The sequence below is a fragment of the Mytilus californianus genome, unplaced genomic scaffold (assembly GCF_021869535.1).
Source record: "Mytilus californianus isolate M0D057914Y unplaced genomic scaffold, xbMytCali1.0.p SCAF_1, whole genome shotgun sequence".
NCBI classification, from domain to species: Eukaryota; Metazoa; Mollusca; class Bivalvia; order Mytilida; family Mytilidae; genus Mytilus; species Mytilus californianus.
Window position 1 is genome coordinate 63,226,596 of NW_026262581.1, and position 20,169 is coordinate 63,246,764.

The window sequence follows — 20,169 nt, forward strand, 5'->3', positions numbered from 1 at the left end:
TATAATTATATACTAATTATAACTATACCCTAAGACATCACCAAATTAATAAACCATCGGTCAAGTAAATGTTCTAACCCTGAAACTTGACCAACTGTGAAAATTTGAAATAGAAACACGTTTTTCATGACAAAGAATAAACGAGACTGTTACCGGTATAAACAACACAGACATTGACAAATTAAAAATCACAAAAAAAAAAAACACTTAACACTTTAGAAAGAGCAACACGAAACCCCTTTAAACAAAACTCGTGTTGCTCATGTAAGTACAAACAGGGTGATTAGTCTAAATCGGTAGGTCTCTTTCGAGGAAAAGAGGGCGGGATTGTGGTAACCATAATTGGAACATATCCGTCGTCATCTGTCAAACAGATATTCCATAATGGTCAACCAACTCATGATTGCGTCCTTAAAAAAATTGAAGGGATGATTTCAACAGTTTGGAACTCTTGGTTCAATAGCTTCCTTATAAGCAGCAACCCTCTATCAAATTTCAAAATCGTTGATTATGAGCACATTTTTAGTTTCCGCGCTCCATAAAAATGTGTTTCGGTCAACGCTTTTAAACCTTAATAACAAAAACAAAAAAGAAGCATTCAACTCCTAAACGAATATGCACAGTAATGTATATTATTGAAAGAATGAAAAAAGAGTCTTAATGTAACCGAAACACCAAGGACTAGCTTTGCTTGAGAAATTTATAGTTCAATTCTGGTCGAGCTAGTCTTTGTTCATTTTAAGACAAAGCATCACAAACAAATCAGTATTAAACATCGTAAATCGTCAATTTAAATAAAATGAGACATTTCATTCCTCACATGTTTTTTACGGGGAATTCAGTGAAAAACTGAACAAATATATAAATAAAAATCACAAGGGAATTGTGAATACTCACCATATCTTCTCCAGCTCCACCACATTGTTTCTTTTCCTTGCGACCCAGTGTTCCCCTTAATTTCAGGATGTTTTATTAATCTATCGAAAAGATCTGATGATCCAGATTTGTCCATCCCAATTAACATAAAATATGGAAGACATTTAATGGTATGGTTCACATCTTTCCAGCAGGGGTTCTTAAAGTTTGGCAAATACTGAAATGGTTTCTGAAAAAAATTGTGTTTTGTATAGAGTTCCTAAACAAATCGTCGTATTTTGAAGATTTATTAACACTTAAAGGGAACAGAGAAATCGGCTGAGGATGGGGAGGGTTGACCGCTCGCAATCTTATGTAACCACGCCACATTGTATAGGTGCCTGTTCCAAGTCGGGAGCAATTAATTCAGTAGTTGTTGTTTGTCGCTGTTAGTATTATTTATATTTATTTTTCGTTCGGTATTTTGTCATGAATCGGGCCTAAGGTTTTTTCGTCTGAATTGTTTAACGTTTTGTCATGTCGGGGTCTATTACATGTATAGCTGTCTATACTATATACATTCCTGCATGAACCAATTGCACCCCTTCAATTGCATCTTGTTATCAATCCCAGTGTTCATGGCCAAACTCAGTTAAGATCCGTCTTAATTCCATTTCATAGAAAAATTTAATAACACTTGTCGTTACCATGATGGCATTGTGCTATAATTTCCTTATTATACTCCGAAATTCAATAAGCTCTAAATGCTTACAAAATTCCATAAAAATCCAAAATACCGCCTAATTACGTACAATTCTCGGAAATCAATATATGTATTGCCTTTTAGACAACATTTTTAAATTCTTGTTGGTAAACGATGTCCTTTGATGCAAAATTTGCGATATTTATCGTAATTGTCTAAGACATCAATTTTTAACACTGAATAATAATTTGATCAGATTTATATGTAAAATCTCTAAGTATACATGTATTATTAAATGTCATTTTTTGTTTTGAATAAATTTCATATTTGAGTGAAACATTTACAACAACAGCTAGGAGTCTAGAAAGCTCTTATACTACACCGATAAGATTCTATAATAGTTGTGAATATATTTTACAGTAACAAGGATCTTCCATTAACATCCAAATTAGATGTCTAGAAGGATAGGTCCACACGTTTAACGATTAGAGGTTAAATGGGTGAGGGGAACTAATATATCCAAGGTTACAATTTAATACAAACCATGCAAAGAATGTCATCGACGCTTGTATGTTGTCTTTTGTTTTGGCAGTATTTTTCCTCATATTTCCATCCCTGAAATTCATTTGATCTGTTTGAATGATTTTTTGAAAACACGTTGAATTTTAAGAAAATTTTTTGTTTATTTAAGGAATCCAAAGTCAAAGTAACTAGTAAACAAGCTATTAAAAATATCACTATAGTGCTCCAAAGATTTTTTAATCGCCTAGATAGTGTCACGGCAATTGAATTCCAATGATAATTTAATCGCCTAGATAGTTCCATGTTATCATGGAGTTGTGCTGAATTGTCTTCAAAGCATGTCTGAAAAAAACAAACAAGAAAGATTCATGTAACCCTTTTTGGCAGTTTCACATTCGAAAATTGAAATAGCGCAGAGTTAAACTGTGCATAGACCATTATTTCATTGTTCAAGATAAAAGATAGATTTTCAAGGCATTCAAATATATACCTACTAAAAAATTGATCATTTTTTCATTTGTTTTTTTTGTTTTTTTGTTTTTTGTTTTATTTTTTTTAGGTACTTTTTGGTCATATAGCTCTTCGACTGTTTTGGTTTTTATATATCCTTGGTTTTCAAATATTCGGCTTTGGGCGTTCCTGATGAAGGTATATCCAGAAATCGCTTCGGACATTTATAACGTGTTGTTTTCTTTTGTTTCAAAACGTGTTATTTCTCTAATGACTCGCATATGGCTATGTGTCGCCTTTAGTGTTTTGGAAATTGTTTTCCATTAAATTCCTGTACTAACCAATTAATGCCAAAACTTTCAATTCAAAAGCGAGTGTTACTTTCACGGCTTTGAGTTATAATTAATTGTAGCCTTTATAGATATCTGCATGCTTAATATTCGATTTATATATAATTCCAATTAATATCAAAACCATACAAGTGTGTGTAAAGGAATTGAATTATTTCCATTTAACTTTGCAACCATATTATTCCAAACTGTCACCCACTAAACGGTGAGATTTTGATATCTCACTGAAACTTTCAAACAAAAATAAAAAAAAATATGTTGACACTGGGACTATTATACTAACTAGTCCCAGGTTGACAATAATATGAATCAATTTTCAATTGTTTAAAAGAATTTTATTCGATGTTTATCTGCCTTCAACCCCAAAAAGGACGTGTAGTTCAATGGAGTTTTAACGTTGTGATAAGAAGGAAACATTTTCCAATAACAATATATGAAAGTAATTAATACTATTTTTCCATTCCCAACAACTGTAAAAAGATCGGAGAATTGGTTGGAATGGTTGTTGATTGCGAGTAAGGTCCAGGGACAAATATTTGAAGCATGATCAATTCACGGAGATAGACCTTTATAAAATGGAGAAAATTATTAAACGTACTACGGAAGCGTATTAGGGCCATCCTTTTTATTTTTTATTTTTTTCAAATTTTCGAATTTAATCTTGGAATTATCAACTTTAATCTTGGAATTATCAACTTTAAATCTTGGAATTTCCAACTTTAATCTCGGAATTATCAACATTAATCTTGGAATTATTAACTTTACATCTTGGAATTTCCAGCTTTAATCTTGGAATTTCCAACTTAAATCTTGGAATTTCCCACTTTAATCTTGGAATTATCAACATTATTATAATCTTGGAATATCAACATTAAACTTGGAAATTCCAACTTTAATCTTTCGACCCTCACTAGTCCGACACTGATTTTTCCGACTTACATTAATCGAGTGAATCTCTGAATTGAGAACATCGTGATTTTTTGCTCACTTGACTCTCACCTCGGCCAAACTTCGAAATTTTTTGATAGGGGTGTGCCATTTTACCTAAAATAATGTACCCATTTGCATATAACATTCACTAATATTTGGTACCAAGAATGACCTTTTCTTCTATACGATATTTTAATATTAAAATGCAAAGATTCAGGGACTTTATATTTATGTAAATATAAAGTCCCTGATTGATTTAAATGCCACAATTGGCCATTAATGTAAGATTTCCAATAACATATTTATATAAGATATGTAAAACATACCCCAAATCAATATAAAAATGAAAGAACAATGCATATCAATATCGAATGCCATTAAAAAGTAGTGTCATATATATAAATCTCGCAAAATTATGACCCATATTTTTGGCATATCCACGTATACCATTAATAGGAAGTTACACCCCATTTCATTGATATTAGGCTACGTGAAGCTATTCAAGACTTTAGAAACACGTCTATTTTTCTTGAACATTTTACAAAAAATTTGCCGCGAAAATAATTATAAGTAGATTAAGTATACGGAGAAACACAATAAACTATGGGTTAGAAGTAAAATATCAGTCATTTCCAAAATCAAATTATATAATTCCAAGATTAAAGTTGATAATTCCAAGATTAAAGTTGACAATTTGAAAAAAATAAATTAAAAAGGATGGCCCTAATACGCTTCCGTATTAAACATTCAGTGACATATATTTTTTTTTAAATATTATTAATTTCGACACTATAAAAGCAGGAATTCAACCAAAATAACAGTAGGAAAATGTATAGTCATTTCTATTACATTTTGTTTTATTTTTTCACTATTTACTTCTGGAAGGAGGCGGAGCCGGACTGTGTATTAACAACTTCTGAGATGGAAGTTAGAGCACTGATTTAAGCTCCTCTCATTCTTTGCTATTTCAACGAGAAGCGGTCAACCGCAGGATTGGAGAGTGCAATAACTAAAAAGTCATTCAGTTAACGCACTCCTCTAAACATAACCGAAGTTAACTCACTTGAAGATCAAAGGAAAACTTACCATTCATGTTACAAATATAATTTACTTCATTAGTTGAAGCCTCGTAAAAAAAGAAGGTATATCAAACCTTTACAAATATAAGACTGTTTTCATATACATCCTTCAAACTCCCTAGATTTGATTGAGTGATGTTTAATTGTCGTTTCGAAGTATTTGTGAAGAAGATATAATACTTGACTTTGGTTACATTTTTTTTTGCCGGCAAAAGTAGTAATCATTTACTTCAACATTTTTTGGTCTCTAATGGACAGTTGTCTAATTGGCAATCATACCATATATCCATATTTTTATATAGTATAAGATTGAGAATGGAAACAGGGAATGCGTCAAAGAGACAACAACCCGACCAAAGAGAAGAAAACAGCCAAAGCCCTCCAATGGGTCTTCAACACAGCGCGAAAATCCCGCACCCGGAGGCGGGCTTCAGCTGGCCCCTTAATAATAATGTATACTAGTTCAGCGAAACTCCGAAACATATAAATGAACAAAAACTGAAAAAACATACAAGACTAACAAAGGCCAGAGGTTCCTGACTTGGTACAGGGGCAAAAATGCGGCGGGGTTCAACATGTTTTGTGAGGTCTCAACCCTCCCCCTATATACCTCTAGCCAATGTGGAATAAACAAACACACAGCAATACGCACAGTAAAATTCAGTTCAAAAGAAGTCCGAATAGCCAGTGAACCTTTTTAATTTAATTTTAGAAACGGGTAAATATCCAATTCAATGGAGGAAGTCGTACACAATATTGATTTTTAAATTTGGAGACTGTACTGATCTTAATAATTCTAGGGGTATATCTCTCCAAAATTGTGTTGTGAAACTCTTTAGCTCTGCATTAAATAATAGATTAACATTACATTATGAAAACATTTTTGCAAATCAACAGTTTGGATTTAGAGTCAATCATAGAACCACAGATAGTTTGTTTATTCTAAAATCTTCAATTTCGAATATCTAAATAAAAAGAAGGTAAAGATATTTGCCTGCTTTGTTGATTTACGCAGAGCATTTGACACTTTGTGGCATAATGGGTTACGATTCAAACTCATAAAAAATGGGCTAGAGAAAAAATTTTATTATCTCGAGGTTATTCGTGATATTTATAACTTAACAGAATCTTCTATTAAAATTGATAATAAAATTTCTAAATCCTTCACGTTGGAAAGAGGTGTTAAGCAAGGGGATAGTTTAAGCCCTACTATTTTTAATTGCTTTATTAATAATACACATCAGGTTTTTGACAATACTTGTAAATCTTTAGTCCTTCAAAAATCTGAATTGTCCAGCTTTAGTTTTGCAGATGATTTGGTAATAATGTCAAGTTCACATGTAGGACTGCAAAATGCTATAAATAAACTAGAGAAGTACTGCTTTGACTGACAATTAACAGTTAATACTAAAAAAACTAAAGTTATGACTTTTCAGAATAAATTTTCTCCCACCCCTGTGGTACACTATAAAAACATCCAATTAAATGAGACTAAGGAACACAATTTTTTAGGAAACATTATTAACTATAAAGGCAATTTTAAAAAAGCTATCCAGGAACTATCAAAAAAGGGATTGAAGGTCCTATTTGCTTTAAAAAGTAGATTTTCCAACTTTCAATCCATCCTTGTTAATTTATCATGTAAACTATTTGATGTCTTAATAAGACCTGTTCTATTATTATATAATAGTGAGGTCTGGTTTATGGAAGATTATTTATCTATTTTTAAATCTTTGAAACGATCAGAACAACATGGTTCTGTTTGTAATACTTTGTCTTTAGAAGATAAATCTTTCTATGAAATGATTCATAATAAATACTGTAAATCTGTCCTAGGGCTTAAGAAAACTGCATGCAATATTAAAGCGAAAACAGAACTGGGCAGATTTTCTATGGCTTCATTTATTAAACCACAAGTTATGCTATATTTTTGTAGATTTCATACCCATGATATTAATCCTCTGTTAAAAGAAGCCTATATGAATTAAATAAGTCACTGCATAATGATAATTTTCATAGTTGGTATACATTTGCTCTAAATATATTTAAAGAGACCGGATTAAATGCTGAAGATTTTGAAAATTATGATAAACCATACAATGAAATTAAATATTCCTTAAAGATGAAGTTTAAACAGATATCACATGAAGTTTATACAAAAAAAAGCTTGAATCAACTTTCTTCTGTAACAGACAGTTCAAAATTATTTCTATATAGTCAAATAAAATCTGATATAAAAATTGAGAATTATTTATTAAAAGAATCAAATTTTAAAACCAGACAATTAATTTCTAAATTCAGGGTAAGTGACCATAACCTAGAAGTTGAAATGGGAAGATATAAAAATGTACCCAGAGATCAACGGTTATGTAAACTTTGTGATAAACTTGATGATGAATACCATTTTATTCTATATTGCAAACTGAACTCAACTTTAAGAGATTGATTATTTTTAAAGATCAATAATATAAACCCTGATTATACAAATTATCAACCACTTTTAAAACTAAAACAACTTTTAAATCCTGAATCTGAGCTTTTGACAGAAGTTGGTGACTTTATAAAGCAATCTTTAGAATTTCGAAAATGAGGTCCATGTCCATCAAAGAGGGACGAAAGATACCAGAGGGACAGTCAAACTCATAGATCGAAAACAAACTGACAACGCCATGGGCAAAAATAAAAAGACAAACAGACAAATAATAGTACAGATGACACAACACAGAAAACTAAAGACTAAGCAACACGAACCCCACCAAAAACTGGGGGTGATCTCAGGTGCTCCGGAAGGGTAAGCAGATCATGCTCCACATGTGGCACCCGTCGTGTTGCTTATGTTGTTATAAATCCGGTTAATAGTCTAATTCGGTAGGTCACATTCGTGAAAAGGGAAGGGTATTGTAGTTACGACATAAGGAACATATCCGATATCATCTGTGAAACGGTTATTCCATAACGGTCAACCAACTCGTGATGGAGTCCCTAAAATTTACGAAGGGATGATTTCAACTTCACCATTTGGAATTCTTGGTTTAATAGCTTCCTTGTGAACAGCAATCCTCTATCAAGGAAATCATGATAGGAAATACAAAGGTTACATTACCATTTATAACTATGTTTTTTATGTTTATATTTGTAATTCTTCACTTTCTGTATTTAGATATGATTGTATTTGTGTTTGCTTGACCCATATATATGGGTGTATTTTGCAAATAAAACTATTAATATTAGTGTCATAATGATAAAAGCTTAGCCACTCATAATCAGAATTTTTAGAAGATTTAGAAACAAGATATACAGTTTGAATGTACCAGAAACAAATAATACACACTACGGGACATACCATTTTAGGTCGGGTAGATATATATATCCACCTGTGCTAATTGGCCATATATAATCCTGACTGAGGCTAGAATGGGGTTACCCAAATAACGATAAACAATAAAATTAGCTAAAATTTAAGATAACGATCAATATTTTACTCCAGAATGACAATACATTTTTAGGCTCATTTAATGCCAACAATATAGTGAAGAGAAGGCGTTTGAAACCTGACGTTAAAGAATTGTTAAAGACTTTAAAACCTCGACTTAAATGAGCAAGGTCAAACTTCTTTTGATAATAATTTGTTTAATTAGGTTTTGTTTTAATGTAATGATGATAAAAGATTACTCACCTTAAACATCGAAGCAAAAGATTATCAACTATGCAAATTTAGGTTCAGACGATGTTTTGGATATTGATATTATATTGATAAGATAGGTATTTTCTTTATAACAATCATTAATTTATCTTTTCTTAACAACAGCTGGCTTCCGATTTTTGTTTAGCTAAAATAATAGAAAAGAATAAAATTTATTGTGTCTCATGTACAGAAGAAAACGTGTTATATGCCGATTTCTGTCTATAGCTACCCTGTCAAGTTGTACTACTACTTCTTCTACTGATATTAATGATAATTTTTTTTATCACGGCTGCCATTCGGAATATCGACAGTATATCGATTAAAACGATAGTGAAAGCATAAGCGACGGTGGTCAAGCGTTGCGATTGGATCGTGTAAGATCTGGTAACGGATCGTGAATGCAATTAAATACAAATACAATTCCTCTTCAAAATAAGTGAAAATATCTGTTGAAATATCAATAGGCGAAAAAAAATCAGAAAAAAGAAATTTGTGTGTGTCAAAATGGCTGAGCTTCCTCAATGATACTATGCACTTAGGTAAAGAACAGATGCAGTATTTTAAGAAAATACAGAAGGCGACATATAGCTTTATGCGAATCATTAGAGAAAAAAACACTTTTTGAATCTATAATATTCACATTCAAATAAATAAGCATAAATTTGAAACCAAGTTTGTTGTGGGTCAGATTGTATTCCAAGTTTTCCTTGAAAATGGAGCATTAGATGGAACATTCTGTATCTTTTACTATTTAAAATTTCTGCATCATTTTTGTATGTTACCTTTTTCTTCCGTATGCTTTCCAAATTTTCTAATGAATATTGTGTATGCAATCATTCTTTTGATCAATACATCCGCTAAATATATTCAATATAAAACGTATGTGCAACATAGGAACAGCCAATGATAAGAATACAGTTATACACATTTCAGAGTTACCAGTATTGTATTTGAATAAGATTAATATAAAAATAAGGAGAAATAGTATGATTGAAAATGAGACAAGTACCCACAAAAATTCAAATAAAGTGGATTTAAGCAATTATAGGCAACCGTAGGGCCTTCAACGATGAGAAAAACCAATACCGTATAGGCCCCGACGTGAAACAATTCAATTGTGAAAACTAACGGCCAAATTTATAACAAAACATTTTACGAAAAGCAAATATGACAGACATGAACCAACGACAACCACTGAACTGCATGCTCCTCACTTGGGACAGCACACTCTTTTTTTCAAGTTTTTTTTTATTAGAATATTTTGGCTATCTCTTCTTCGATAAATAGTTTTTCATTTCTACCGATTATCAGGTTGTCTGCATATTGATATTATAAAATATCAGCTGCGAGTCACAATATGAAGCTTATCGTCGAGTGAGCGAAGCGAACGAGTTCAAAAAGATTTCATATTGTGTCGAGCAGCTGATATTTTACAATATCAATATGCAGACAACCAGATAATCGACTTATTGGGTTGTATTTGAGTAGTTTGTATGATAGAAACAAGTGTGTTTTCTTTGTTTCACCAGCAAACCGGAAGACGACTTGATAAAGTTTGGGTCAATCTTATCAACGTCGGTTCATTCATTATAGCGTCGGTAATATGCCCTGGTCAACGTATTTGACGTCACGAGCAGAGTGATATAGACAGTGGGACGATCGATAAGTTTTAATTTTGCCATTTGACAAGGGACTTTCCGTTTTGAATTTTCCTCGGAGTTCGGGAGTTCGGTATTTTTATTATTTTACTTTTGAACATCTGACTTTTTAAATGACAAAGTTATTGCCACTAAATACTCCCCCTCCTACCATATATGATTTTCAACGGTTTTCACTTCTTACATGTGTCAGGAACTGTAAAATATTTTAGGTTTCATAAAAGTGCAAGCATCTTTAAAAGGATTAGTCTGATCATTAATATAAAGAAGACGCATTTATCTACATTTGGGACAGTCAGTTGATATAAATCAAATGACGTGAATATATGCGATGTACAATTCGGATACCAAATCCTCAAAATATCCATATATATGTAAACAGAAAAGAACCGACACACTATTTATCCTAGAATCCCAAAGAAGTTGTAAGATTGGTTTGCATGGTAGATTTAGAATAAATTAGTAACATAATTCCAGTTGTGGATCAAGGACTTTGAAAAGGGTGGGTTACCAAGGCAACGCTATTCATGGGACTTGAAAAATGTCTAAGTATTTACCATATATGTAGCTGCAGCCCAGCCTGTCTCCCGGTGCTTTCCCCCAAAAAAACAAAAGAAAAAGATATAAAAATTCGTCTCTGACTTCATAAGTTGAAGCCCAGTAAAAATAATATATAAATTGAAAATAAATGAATCATTTACAAATGTGTAATTGTTTTCAAATGGTTCCTTTAATCTTTAATTTCCTCTAAATTCAATTGAATAATATTTAATTGTCATGTCAAATTAAGTCTTTGTGAAGAACACTTTACATTGCCTTCTCTTTTTGCTGCATAAGTTGTAAAGAAATGTTACGTTATTATTTGTAGTGAAAATTATTTCAACCGACATAAATTGTTAAAAGAATTAGAAATTTTCTGGCCCATAGATTTTCATTTTTATTGTGTAATTGACTACCGCCTCATTTACTACAAAACCTTTTAAAAAACAAAAATAAACAAGTAGTACTTCCATGAGTGTTCACAGATGAAAAAAATCATTTACATTTGTATGTTAAAAGTCTAGCATTTTCATCCTCCACCACGCTACCAAATGATGACTCTTTTCATCTACTAATTTGCGTATTTCTTTTATTGAATATTCGACACTGAGAATCATTTTGGAATTCCATATAATTCCTGAATATAAAGTGTTGTTGAAATCCTAGCATATAAGGATAAAAATCGTAATTTGTATTTTTTGAGAAAAAAAGTTTTACCACATAACCCCACCCCACTTTTCACATGCAACAAAATTGAAATCCACGAAATCAATTTGGAATAGCATATAATATAGAATTATCATTTCCCGTTGAAATTCTAGCCCTAAAAATATTTCTCGTAATTTGTAAAGTTTATAACCCAAAATAATGAGTTTTTACCCAAGTTTACCTCTTTTTTTTTACAAAATATTGACAAGGATCTTCCTCTTAAAAATATTAAATCTGTTCATAAAAATGATTAAATTAATATCAGATGAGGCAATCTTTACATATAATACGACATGCAAATGTTGACGGACAGACAGACAGACAGACAGACAGACAGACAGACAGTAATAGCTATAGGGCACCACGAACAAGTCAGTGCGGTCTTACTAAAATACAATACTTTGTCGTCGTTACTTTTTCTTTCACGTTAAAATTTCTCAATATACCGAATAACAGCCGTGTTTATTGTCATATAAGCTAATGCAATCTTTTGATAAATACATAAAAATAAGGTTGTATGGTAAAATAAACCGTGAAAATGTAACAGTCCACTAATATACATTTATTTCCCGTGCCGGAGGGAGATATGCAGATTTGTTCCCCCAAGAATATTCATATTTCACGAGGGCTCTGCCCGAGGGAAATATGATTTTTCAAGGGTGAGCAAATCTTCATATCTCCCGAGGCAAAGGGAAATGAATGTTTTATTCCACTGCTTATGGTGTGTTTACTATCAATACATTAAATATTATTTTGCATACATTTTTTTTCTTATCCGCTTGTTTTTGTAAGTCAAACTAAACACGACATACCCATTGATAAACAGTAAGGATCAAAATTTAATTATAAGTCTGTTTGTTTTATCGTCTGAAATAAATTTGAACATGATAATGTTTTTTGCTATTTTAAGAAGAATAAGAAGTTCAAAACGGTATGTACATTAACCGCGCGTAACGTCGCACGAAGTAATCCCGACATTTCAGAGGGGAATATGATCCTCAGAATGGAATATGAAGATTTGTTCAATGACACGTGGGATAGTCTCAACCAATCAAATATTGATTAAACTATCAATATGTTTAAACAGTGGAATAATATAATAATATCTCCCTCCGTTCCTCTCCTGTAACAATCATCTTATATTCGCCAATATCATCAAAGCTAGAACCTCTGAGATTTAACATCTTTATGAATTAACTCCTTCAAAGAACTATAGGTTGCCCCGCCCATATCCATTTGAATCATTGGAAATAATAGTAGTTCCGTCTTGTAAAACAGCTGTTAATACCATCTTAAGGCGGAAGATAACAAAAAAATATTCAAACTCAAAAGTCGGTGACAAAGTGACAACCCTCTATCAAGTAATCATGATAGGAAATACAAGCTCTGGCATATCGTATTTAATGGGAAATATCTACTCCATATGCAGGCTCTGCTGGAATGTTGCTACATAGAAATGGAAAGTTCACAATTGGGAATCTGAAATCATCTCTTATTTTGTATCCTTTAACTCTGTTAATGGATAGTTTGTATACCTGTTGTTTTCCCTGCTAATGAATGTATCACCGACGAAGACATTGATTACTTGTAACCAACGTCTAAATGATTAATAAAAAGTCGACCAGTTCTGTTGGGATTGTTTTGGGTTCATTTTTGTCACTTCTGATTTGGCCTCTGTCTCATCCATGACAGTCTGTTTTGCAATTATGCGGTTTAAACTGTAAACCTTGACATTGTTTCCTGTAGTAGATTTTGTGTAATTTCAGTATACGTAAAACAATTTGCAGTGAATCTGTCTGTCGTGGCAACCGACGACCTGATTAGCAGTTGACATTGCAGTCGAAAATCTGTCTAACAAATTGCGTTTCCATAATGAAATTTTGTTGACGTGTCGTTGTCATTACAGGTTGACCTATTCATGGGTGGTCATTTTAAAATCCCGTCTGCCTGATTTCTGACGTGAGATTTCCTGCCTGCAACATTCTTATGGCCTCATTCAGATTTGCATTGCTCAGTCTCGGCAATAAGGAAACGCAACACGTGTTTACTGATTTAAGTGTTGATAGGGATTTAAAGAATTTTGTCACGAAGAAAAGAAAACTAAAACAAATCCCGCATGGATTTCAAATCTCGCGTCAAGAAATTCGTGCGATGTCAATAATTATGCCCAAATACCTCAAGTAAGTCGGGTATTTTTTTTTTTCATGCAGAGAGAAGTGTGGTAAGCATGTGAATAGAAACAGCATAAAGATTAATCATAATTCGATAAAAACAAGTAGCTGATATGAAAGTGTTTGGCGTTTTTATGAAAAGTATTTCAAGCTAGTAAACAATCGTTGATGTTTCTGTCATTTGCAATACGCATAGAACTGAATAAAGCTCCTATGGTTTCAGTTTTGTAGTGCGTTTAACTGTATATTATGTTCAACAAGTCAAGCTATGTAAATACAGAGTTGAATACATATTAGACAATTTCATCTTTCCACATGTTTTTATGCGTTTCCAAAAGTCAGGATTTTAAGTTGGTTTTTTTTACGATCAGTTAGATAGTCGTCCCGTGTCCGATTTTGATAGATTCTAATGGCGCAGAGGTGTATTTTTTATTTGAGATTGTAACAATTGACCTCAAGATGTCAGTTTTACTGCAGAATCTGTATTAGTAACCATGTGATGGGTAAGAAAAACCAGGATGTAAAATAAAGTTAAAACAGACTTTCGGCAGAGTTTAGATTTTCTCTACAACTTTGGAAACAGTATATATTTGATACTTATGAAGAATGTATATTCTACATCTGACCTGTCAGATTTCAGTGATGTCCAACCTTTTTTCGTTTTTCCCTAATTATTACAACTTCCAAGTATGGTACGGATAAAATTGAGAATGGAAACGGGGAATGTGTCAAAGAGACAACAACCCGACCCGACACGGATACATATAAAAAAGAAGATGTGGTATGATCGCCAATGAGACAACTCTCCACAAGAGACCACATGACACGGAAATTAACAGCTATAGGTCACCGTACGGCCTTCAACAATGAGCAAAGCCCATACCGCATAGTCAGCTATAAACGGCCCCGAAATCACAAATGTAAAATAACTCAATTGAAAAAACTAACGGCCTAATTAATGTACAAAAAAATGAACGAAAAACAAATATGTAACATAGCAACAAACGACAACCACTGAATTATAGGCTCCTAACTTGGGACAGGCACATACATACAGAATGTGGCGGGGTTAAACATGTTAGCGGGATCCCAACCCTCCCCTAACCTGGGACAGTGGTGTAACAGTACAACATAAGAACGAACTATAAAAATCAGTTGAAAAAGGCTTAACTCATCAGATGGATACAAATAGAAATACATATAACAATAACACGTGGACGTGGCCGGGTACTTGTACATCCCAACAACAAAAAGACACTAAGTACAGATCCGAGAGTACTCGCAGTTACTGACAGCTAGTTCAAAGCCAATAACAACTAACATAAAAAAATCATGCATCTAAGACTAAATTGTATGTCAGTATAATTTGAGTTTTGTATTTATGTGGCCACTGATTGATGTTATTTTTACAATGGCGATTTTGGAGGTTGTCATCATAAATTAATTTAGCTAATATATTTATGAATTATGCAGTAAACATCTGTTGAACCTGCTGAGTTGTTGACGTGCGTTGTTCTCAGGAGTACTGAATGTGCTATATTATTTTCATTTTGGACCAGCGTGCATTCCTTCGTGCAAGTGGTCATGAAAAGGCACTTTATTGTTGTGTGTAATCAAGCTATCCTGTATAACCCAGGCCCTTGAAACTTTACCTTCATATATTAAGAAGTAAAACTAAGTCTTACATTTTGAATGTGAGTATATTGTTTTCATTTTTCGGACTTTTGAACTAATTGTCAAATTTTAAACATTTTACATCTACATACGACCCTATCTTTTGAGAACAGCTTTTTTGTAAAAAAAAAAAGAACTATAATAGTAAAGCAATACTGGTGAGTCAGTGTAAGACAATCCAGGTTTACTGACCCCAATAAATCTACTTTGTAATGGGTTTTCTCAACATGACAACATTGTCACTTATCAGACACGTTTTGACATGCTACTACAAAGGAAATGATCATATCATTTGTTTTTACTATCATTGGGCCCGTAACGCTGTTGGTGGACTATCATGCTTTTGCAGTTTTTAAATGATACATTTCGTTTACCCCCAAGGGTGGCTGGGGAATAGAAATATATTCACTCAGGTTTTCTTCCGACCGACAGTAAAACCCTTGCAAAGTGAGTCGTCCGTTTGGCTGTGCGGGATGTACAAATACGCAGCCACGTTCGGTCAGAATAGGACATTAAATTCGATGGTCCATGTAAAAAGAGTGCCTCTCTCTCTCTCTCTCTCTCTCTGCACGTTAAGAACCCTTGCATCAACTCTCTGAGGTGTCCGTATGTGACTTTTTGCACGGCAAAATGTTTTTCCCTATTCAATATACCCTCATTTTCCAGTGGCCGTCATTATTTTCCTGACCCTCATCCCAGACGGCCTCTATTACAGGATTTATTGTTTTTTTGTGTTCTCGCCCTGAATATACATGAACTGTTTGCCATTGGACGTTAAGCAACCAACAATCAATCAATCAATCTTTTCGTTTGTAAATTTTCGGTTCATAAAATTATGTTATTGTGCATCAACCAAACTTGACTTGTATGATTATCTCCCTCAGGAAAAGTTAACCTTGAACGATTTTTGTTTTCAATTTGATGAAAATGATCTTAAACATATGTCTAATGGTCAACAATGACTTATTTGAAGAACTTGATGATTGCATTATCATTTCTAATTTGCTCTATTTTTAAAAGTGTATTTATTAATTTAGCTTTTTTTATATCGATACAGACTTTTGATATTGGAAGCTACCTGTATGATCTCATTTATTTCAATTTTTGAAAAACAGTGAATCATGACAGGATATTGAATTTGTGCATAAACAATTTTTAGGGAATTATTTGAGCCGTTTTCCTGACAAAAAGGAGTAAGTTTTTTTTTCAGCAAAACTTTCAATCTAGGATAAAACTTTTGTTTCTGAATTTTACGACAGATTTAAATCAACGACCTTGTACCTCACAGGATGTCATATATATGTTGAATGTACGCGTATACTTTTTTGATGAGATTGAAATATTCGTACCTAAACTCACTGTATTTGGCTGGGCTGGACGAAGTCCAAAACCTGCTAATAGTATGGTGATGTCGGGCTGATGTGCGGGCTGGCGGGCGAGCGAATATGTGTACCTAGTTTGTGTAATCAACTTCTATAGTTTTCAACCCAGATCCCTGAAACTTCACAGGAAGATTGCACATATGTTGTGCACCTGCTATCATAGAATTGTTTGAGGATTTTTACCTCATTTTACAAAACTTGGGAACTTATTCAATTTCAGGAAAATGTATGAAATAGGTTACAAGTTTTGTGTAATCAACTCCTCCTACAGTTTTCAACTCAGGTCCCTGAAACGTCACAGGAAGATTGTACATATTTTTTATGTTGAAGTTGTGCACCTGCTATGATTATGGAATTGTTTGGGGATTTTTTCTCAATTTTCCAGACTCAGGAACTTAGTCATTTTTCAAATATTAAATTTCAGTATAGAGCATTCTCTATTGTTTAAGAACCTTCTGTGCAACCTGGCCATATTAGTCTTTGAACTATTTTTTTTTTTACCTTTTTCAGCAAAATTTTTACGCAGCGTATAAACTTCGTAACATTAACACTCTCTACAGCATTTACAATTTTATGTTTATTATCTTACAGTTATCTCATGTCTGATGTGTTATTTATAACTTTTCATGAACGTATATAACGGAGATTTGACCCTATGTTATTGAAAAGCATGATAAATGCAGGACATCAATTTCAGTTAACGACAGGTAGGTGTAAATAAGAATAAAACAGTAACACCAGAAAAAAATTGTATTTTATCACTTTTCAGTCAGCAACAAGAAAAACCCAGAGATATAGTAACTGCAATGTTGAATTCCTTTCAGTACTGATTCTATTCTATCAAACATTGTAACTACTAACTATTTTATTATTAAGGTTCTATTTGTAAAATTAAACCAGAAGAGAAAAACAGAATAACCGTTTTAGACTAAACTTTTCCCTAGAAGGAAGTTGAAGAAAAGAAGAAATTAAAACAACAAATAACGAAACAAAAATTAAAAACATATTAAATCAAAATTAACAAAAATTAAGATTTTGAAATATAAGGTGTAATAGCTATGAATAAATGAAAGATGAACCATGCGTGTAATAGTAAGGACTTACATTTTAGATATGGCAATGCAATGGTTTGGACAATTATACATAAAATCAAACTTATGAAAAATCTGTCTCAATAATTTAACAAACCATTTAAAAATCAAAATCTCACCGAAATGTCAAATGAAAAACTGAGAAGTAAAATAAACTGATAAACTGACCTCTGTAAATGATATTCATATTATATATACATTGTGAACATACGAAATAAATGTGACAAAACAATGATCACCATGATTGATAAGGAACTAAATATCGCCTTTAGCTTGTGATTATACAACCATTGATTTACAATACACATGAAATGACACTATAATCATAAATATTTACACAATATTCAATGTTATTGTCGCAATATCTGCTCTTTATGTTATTCTCAATTTTAAAAAAAGTGCGAATTCATGTACTTGCATTGTATATATTTTATTATAAAAAATGTCTGTACCAAGTCGGGAATATGACGGTAGTTTTCCATTCTTTCCGTTTGTTGATAAAATCTAACGTTTGATTTTGTCAGTTGTTATGGACTAAGTCTTCCTCTTTTTGAATTTACCATGGAAATTGGTCTTTTTGTTAATACCTTTTATTACTATTTTTAAAATTAGTTTGGTGATATTAACTGCATTGTCAACTGGCATATCATTCATAAAAGAGTCATACAATTATTCAATCAAATAATGAATTAAAATATAAAGTATTAATTAAATACTTCAAATTGTCTTACATTAAAAAAAAAAAACACTTACCCTTTTTATGTTATTGACAAGACGTGAAGTTAATATATATCCATGTGTAACTAGAAAGTAAAGTGACCACAACACCACACTTATTCATATTACAGAAGAGAAGATTATCATTTTCTTTACATGTTCGGACTACATATGTTTATGGCTCAAGGGAATTTTTTTGCCGAAATTGAGGAAGTATTCAGTCAAGGCGATGACCATTTCTGTCAAATGACCTGTTTTTTCCTTGAAAATACTTCTCTTTCGGTCTTTTCATTTATTTTTTAGGAAACAACATAACTTTTTGTCAAATTAAAATAGTAAACAGTATATTGATTTGGCTTATTCTGATATACAAGGGAAAAAAATCATACTTATATTTTCTTTTTCAAAAGTTGATTTTATTTTGACTACATGTATTTATTTTACAAATTCAATCAAAAATACAACAAAAATAACAACAAAATAATTATATAAATACCAACGACATATTGTTATATTGTCATATTGAAATGGTGAAATTAACATGTTCCTGGCTGTTTATTTGTGTCTTTATGTTTCTGACTAATTTTCAGTTAAAAATCAAAGTATTGACGCACTGTTTACACGGATGACCCCAAGATCTGATGACTGGCGAATAAATCATACAGATTTCCATCTTGATGTAGACTACTAGCAGTTGCTTTCTCAAGTCGAATGTCAAATACTTCAGCCACATTTTAAAAGACATTAACATACCAGTGTTTTAAAAACTTTTAATCAATTGGCTAGGTTCTGTGGACACAGTGGTGGTAAAGAGACAGCAGAAAAAAAGTAAAAAGTTTTTGCACTGTCTGAAGACTGGAAAATGCATTTAATGAATGTTCGATTTTCGATCAGACATGATTTTATATAAAACAATCACCCTTCACTAATACGAGACTGGAGAAGTATAGGTCACTATAATTCATATGAATGACTATACTCATGTGACCCTTGCTTGTGTAAACAGTATGAGTTGGTTGTCCTTTTCCTTAAAACTTCACATCGTACACATTTTTTTCTTTGATTAGTTTTAAAAAGTTCTAATTTTAAAAGCAAGACCTCAACTGTTTCCTTAATCATGTCATGATCCCACCTAAATTAAATTCACGTAATTTACACCTTGTTTATAATATCAATTGTTTTATTTGTCTTGATGAATTGTTCAAACGGAAGAAGTTAATCATAGAAGTCAACTTAAATTATCTTAGCTTAATCAGTAGTGTATCAAGCAACTTTCAAAAAGGGGAGTGGTTATATGTTAATAAGGGAAGGAGGAATGAACTAAATTAAAACCTTATATTAAACTAATATTTAAGATATGAATAAGGAGATAATCAGTCAAAGTCAGCGAGTCAGCAATCTAACACAAAAGGGTTAACATCCATAGACATCTATTTACTTTTTGCGATATTGGAAATTCAAAGTTTATGTTTGCTTGAATTCAGAAATTGGAATAAAGTAGCTGAAAAAATTCTGGAGCAAGGGACAAAACTGACTAACTTCTAGACTATTTGACTATGGAAAAGTTCTTGTTTTGCCTTTCAATTTCAAACGTCACATGTTCCTGAAAATATTTTTACGTGCAACAATAGGTGAGAAATGACTTAATGAATTA

At 32.3% G+C, this 20,169-nt stretch overlaps 1 protein-coding gene across 1 annotated transcript in view; it reads right to left on the reverse strand.

Annotated features, from left to right (window-relative positions):
* LOC127722373 (carbohydrate sulfotransferase 15-like) overlaps positions 1-18,623 on the reverse strand; it is a 31,340-nt gene extending 12,717 nt beyond the window's left edge. The window contains exons 1-3 of the mRNA XM_052229255.1: positions 18,552-18,623; positions 2,102-2,422; positions 898-1,105 (exon numbers count right to left, since the gene is read on the reverse strand). Of these exons, the coding sequence (XP_052085215.1) occupies positions 898-1,105; positions 2,102-2,383 (490 nt within the window). The 5' untranslated portion in view covers positions 2,384-2,422; positions 18,552-18,623. The remainder of the gene's footprint in view (positions 1-897; positions 1,106-2,101; positions 2,423-18,551) is intronic.
* Between the last annotated feature and the right edge of the window lie 1,546 nt (positions 18,624-20,169).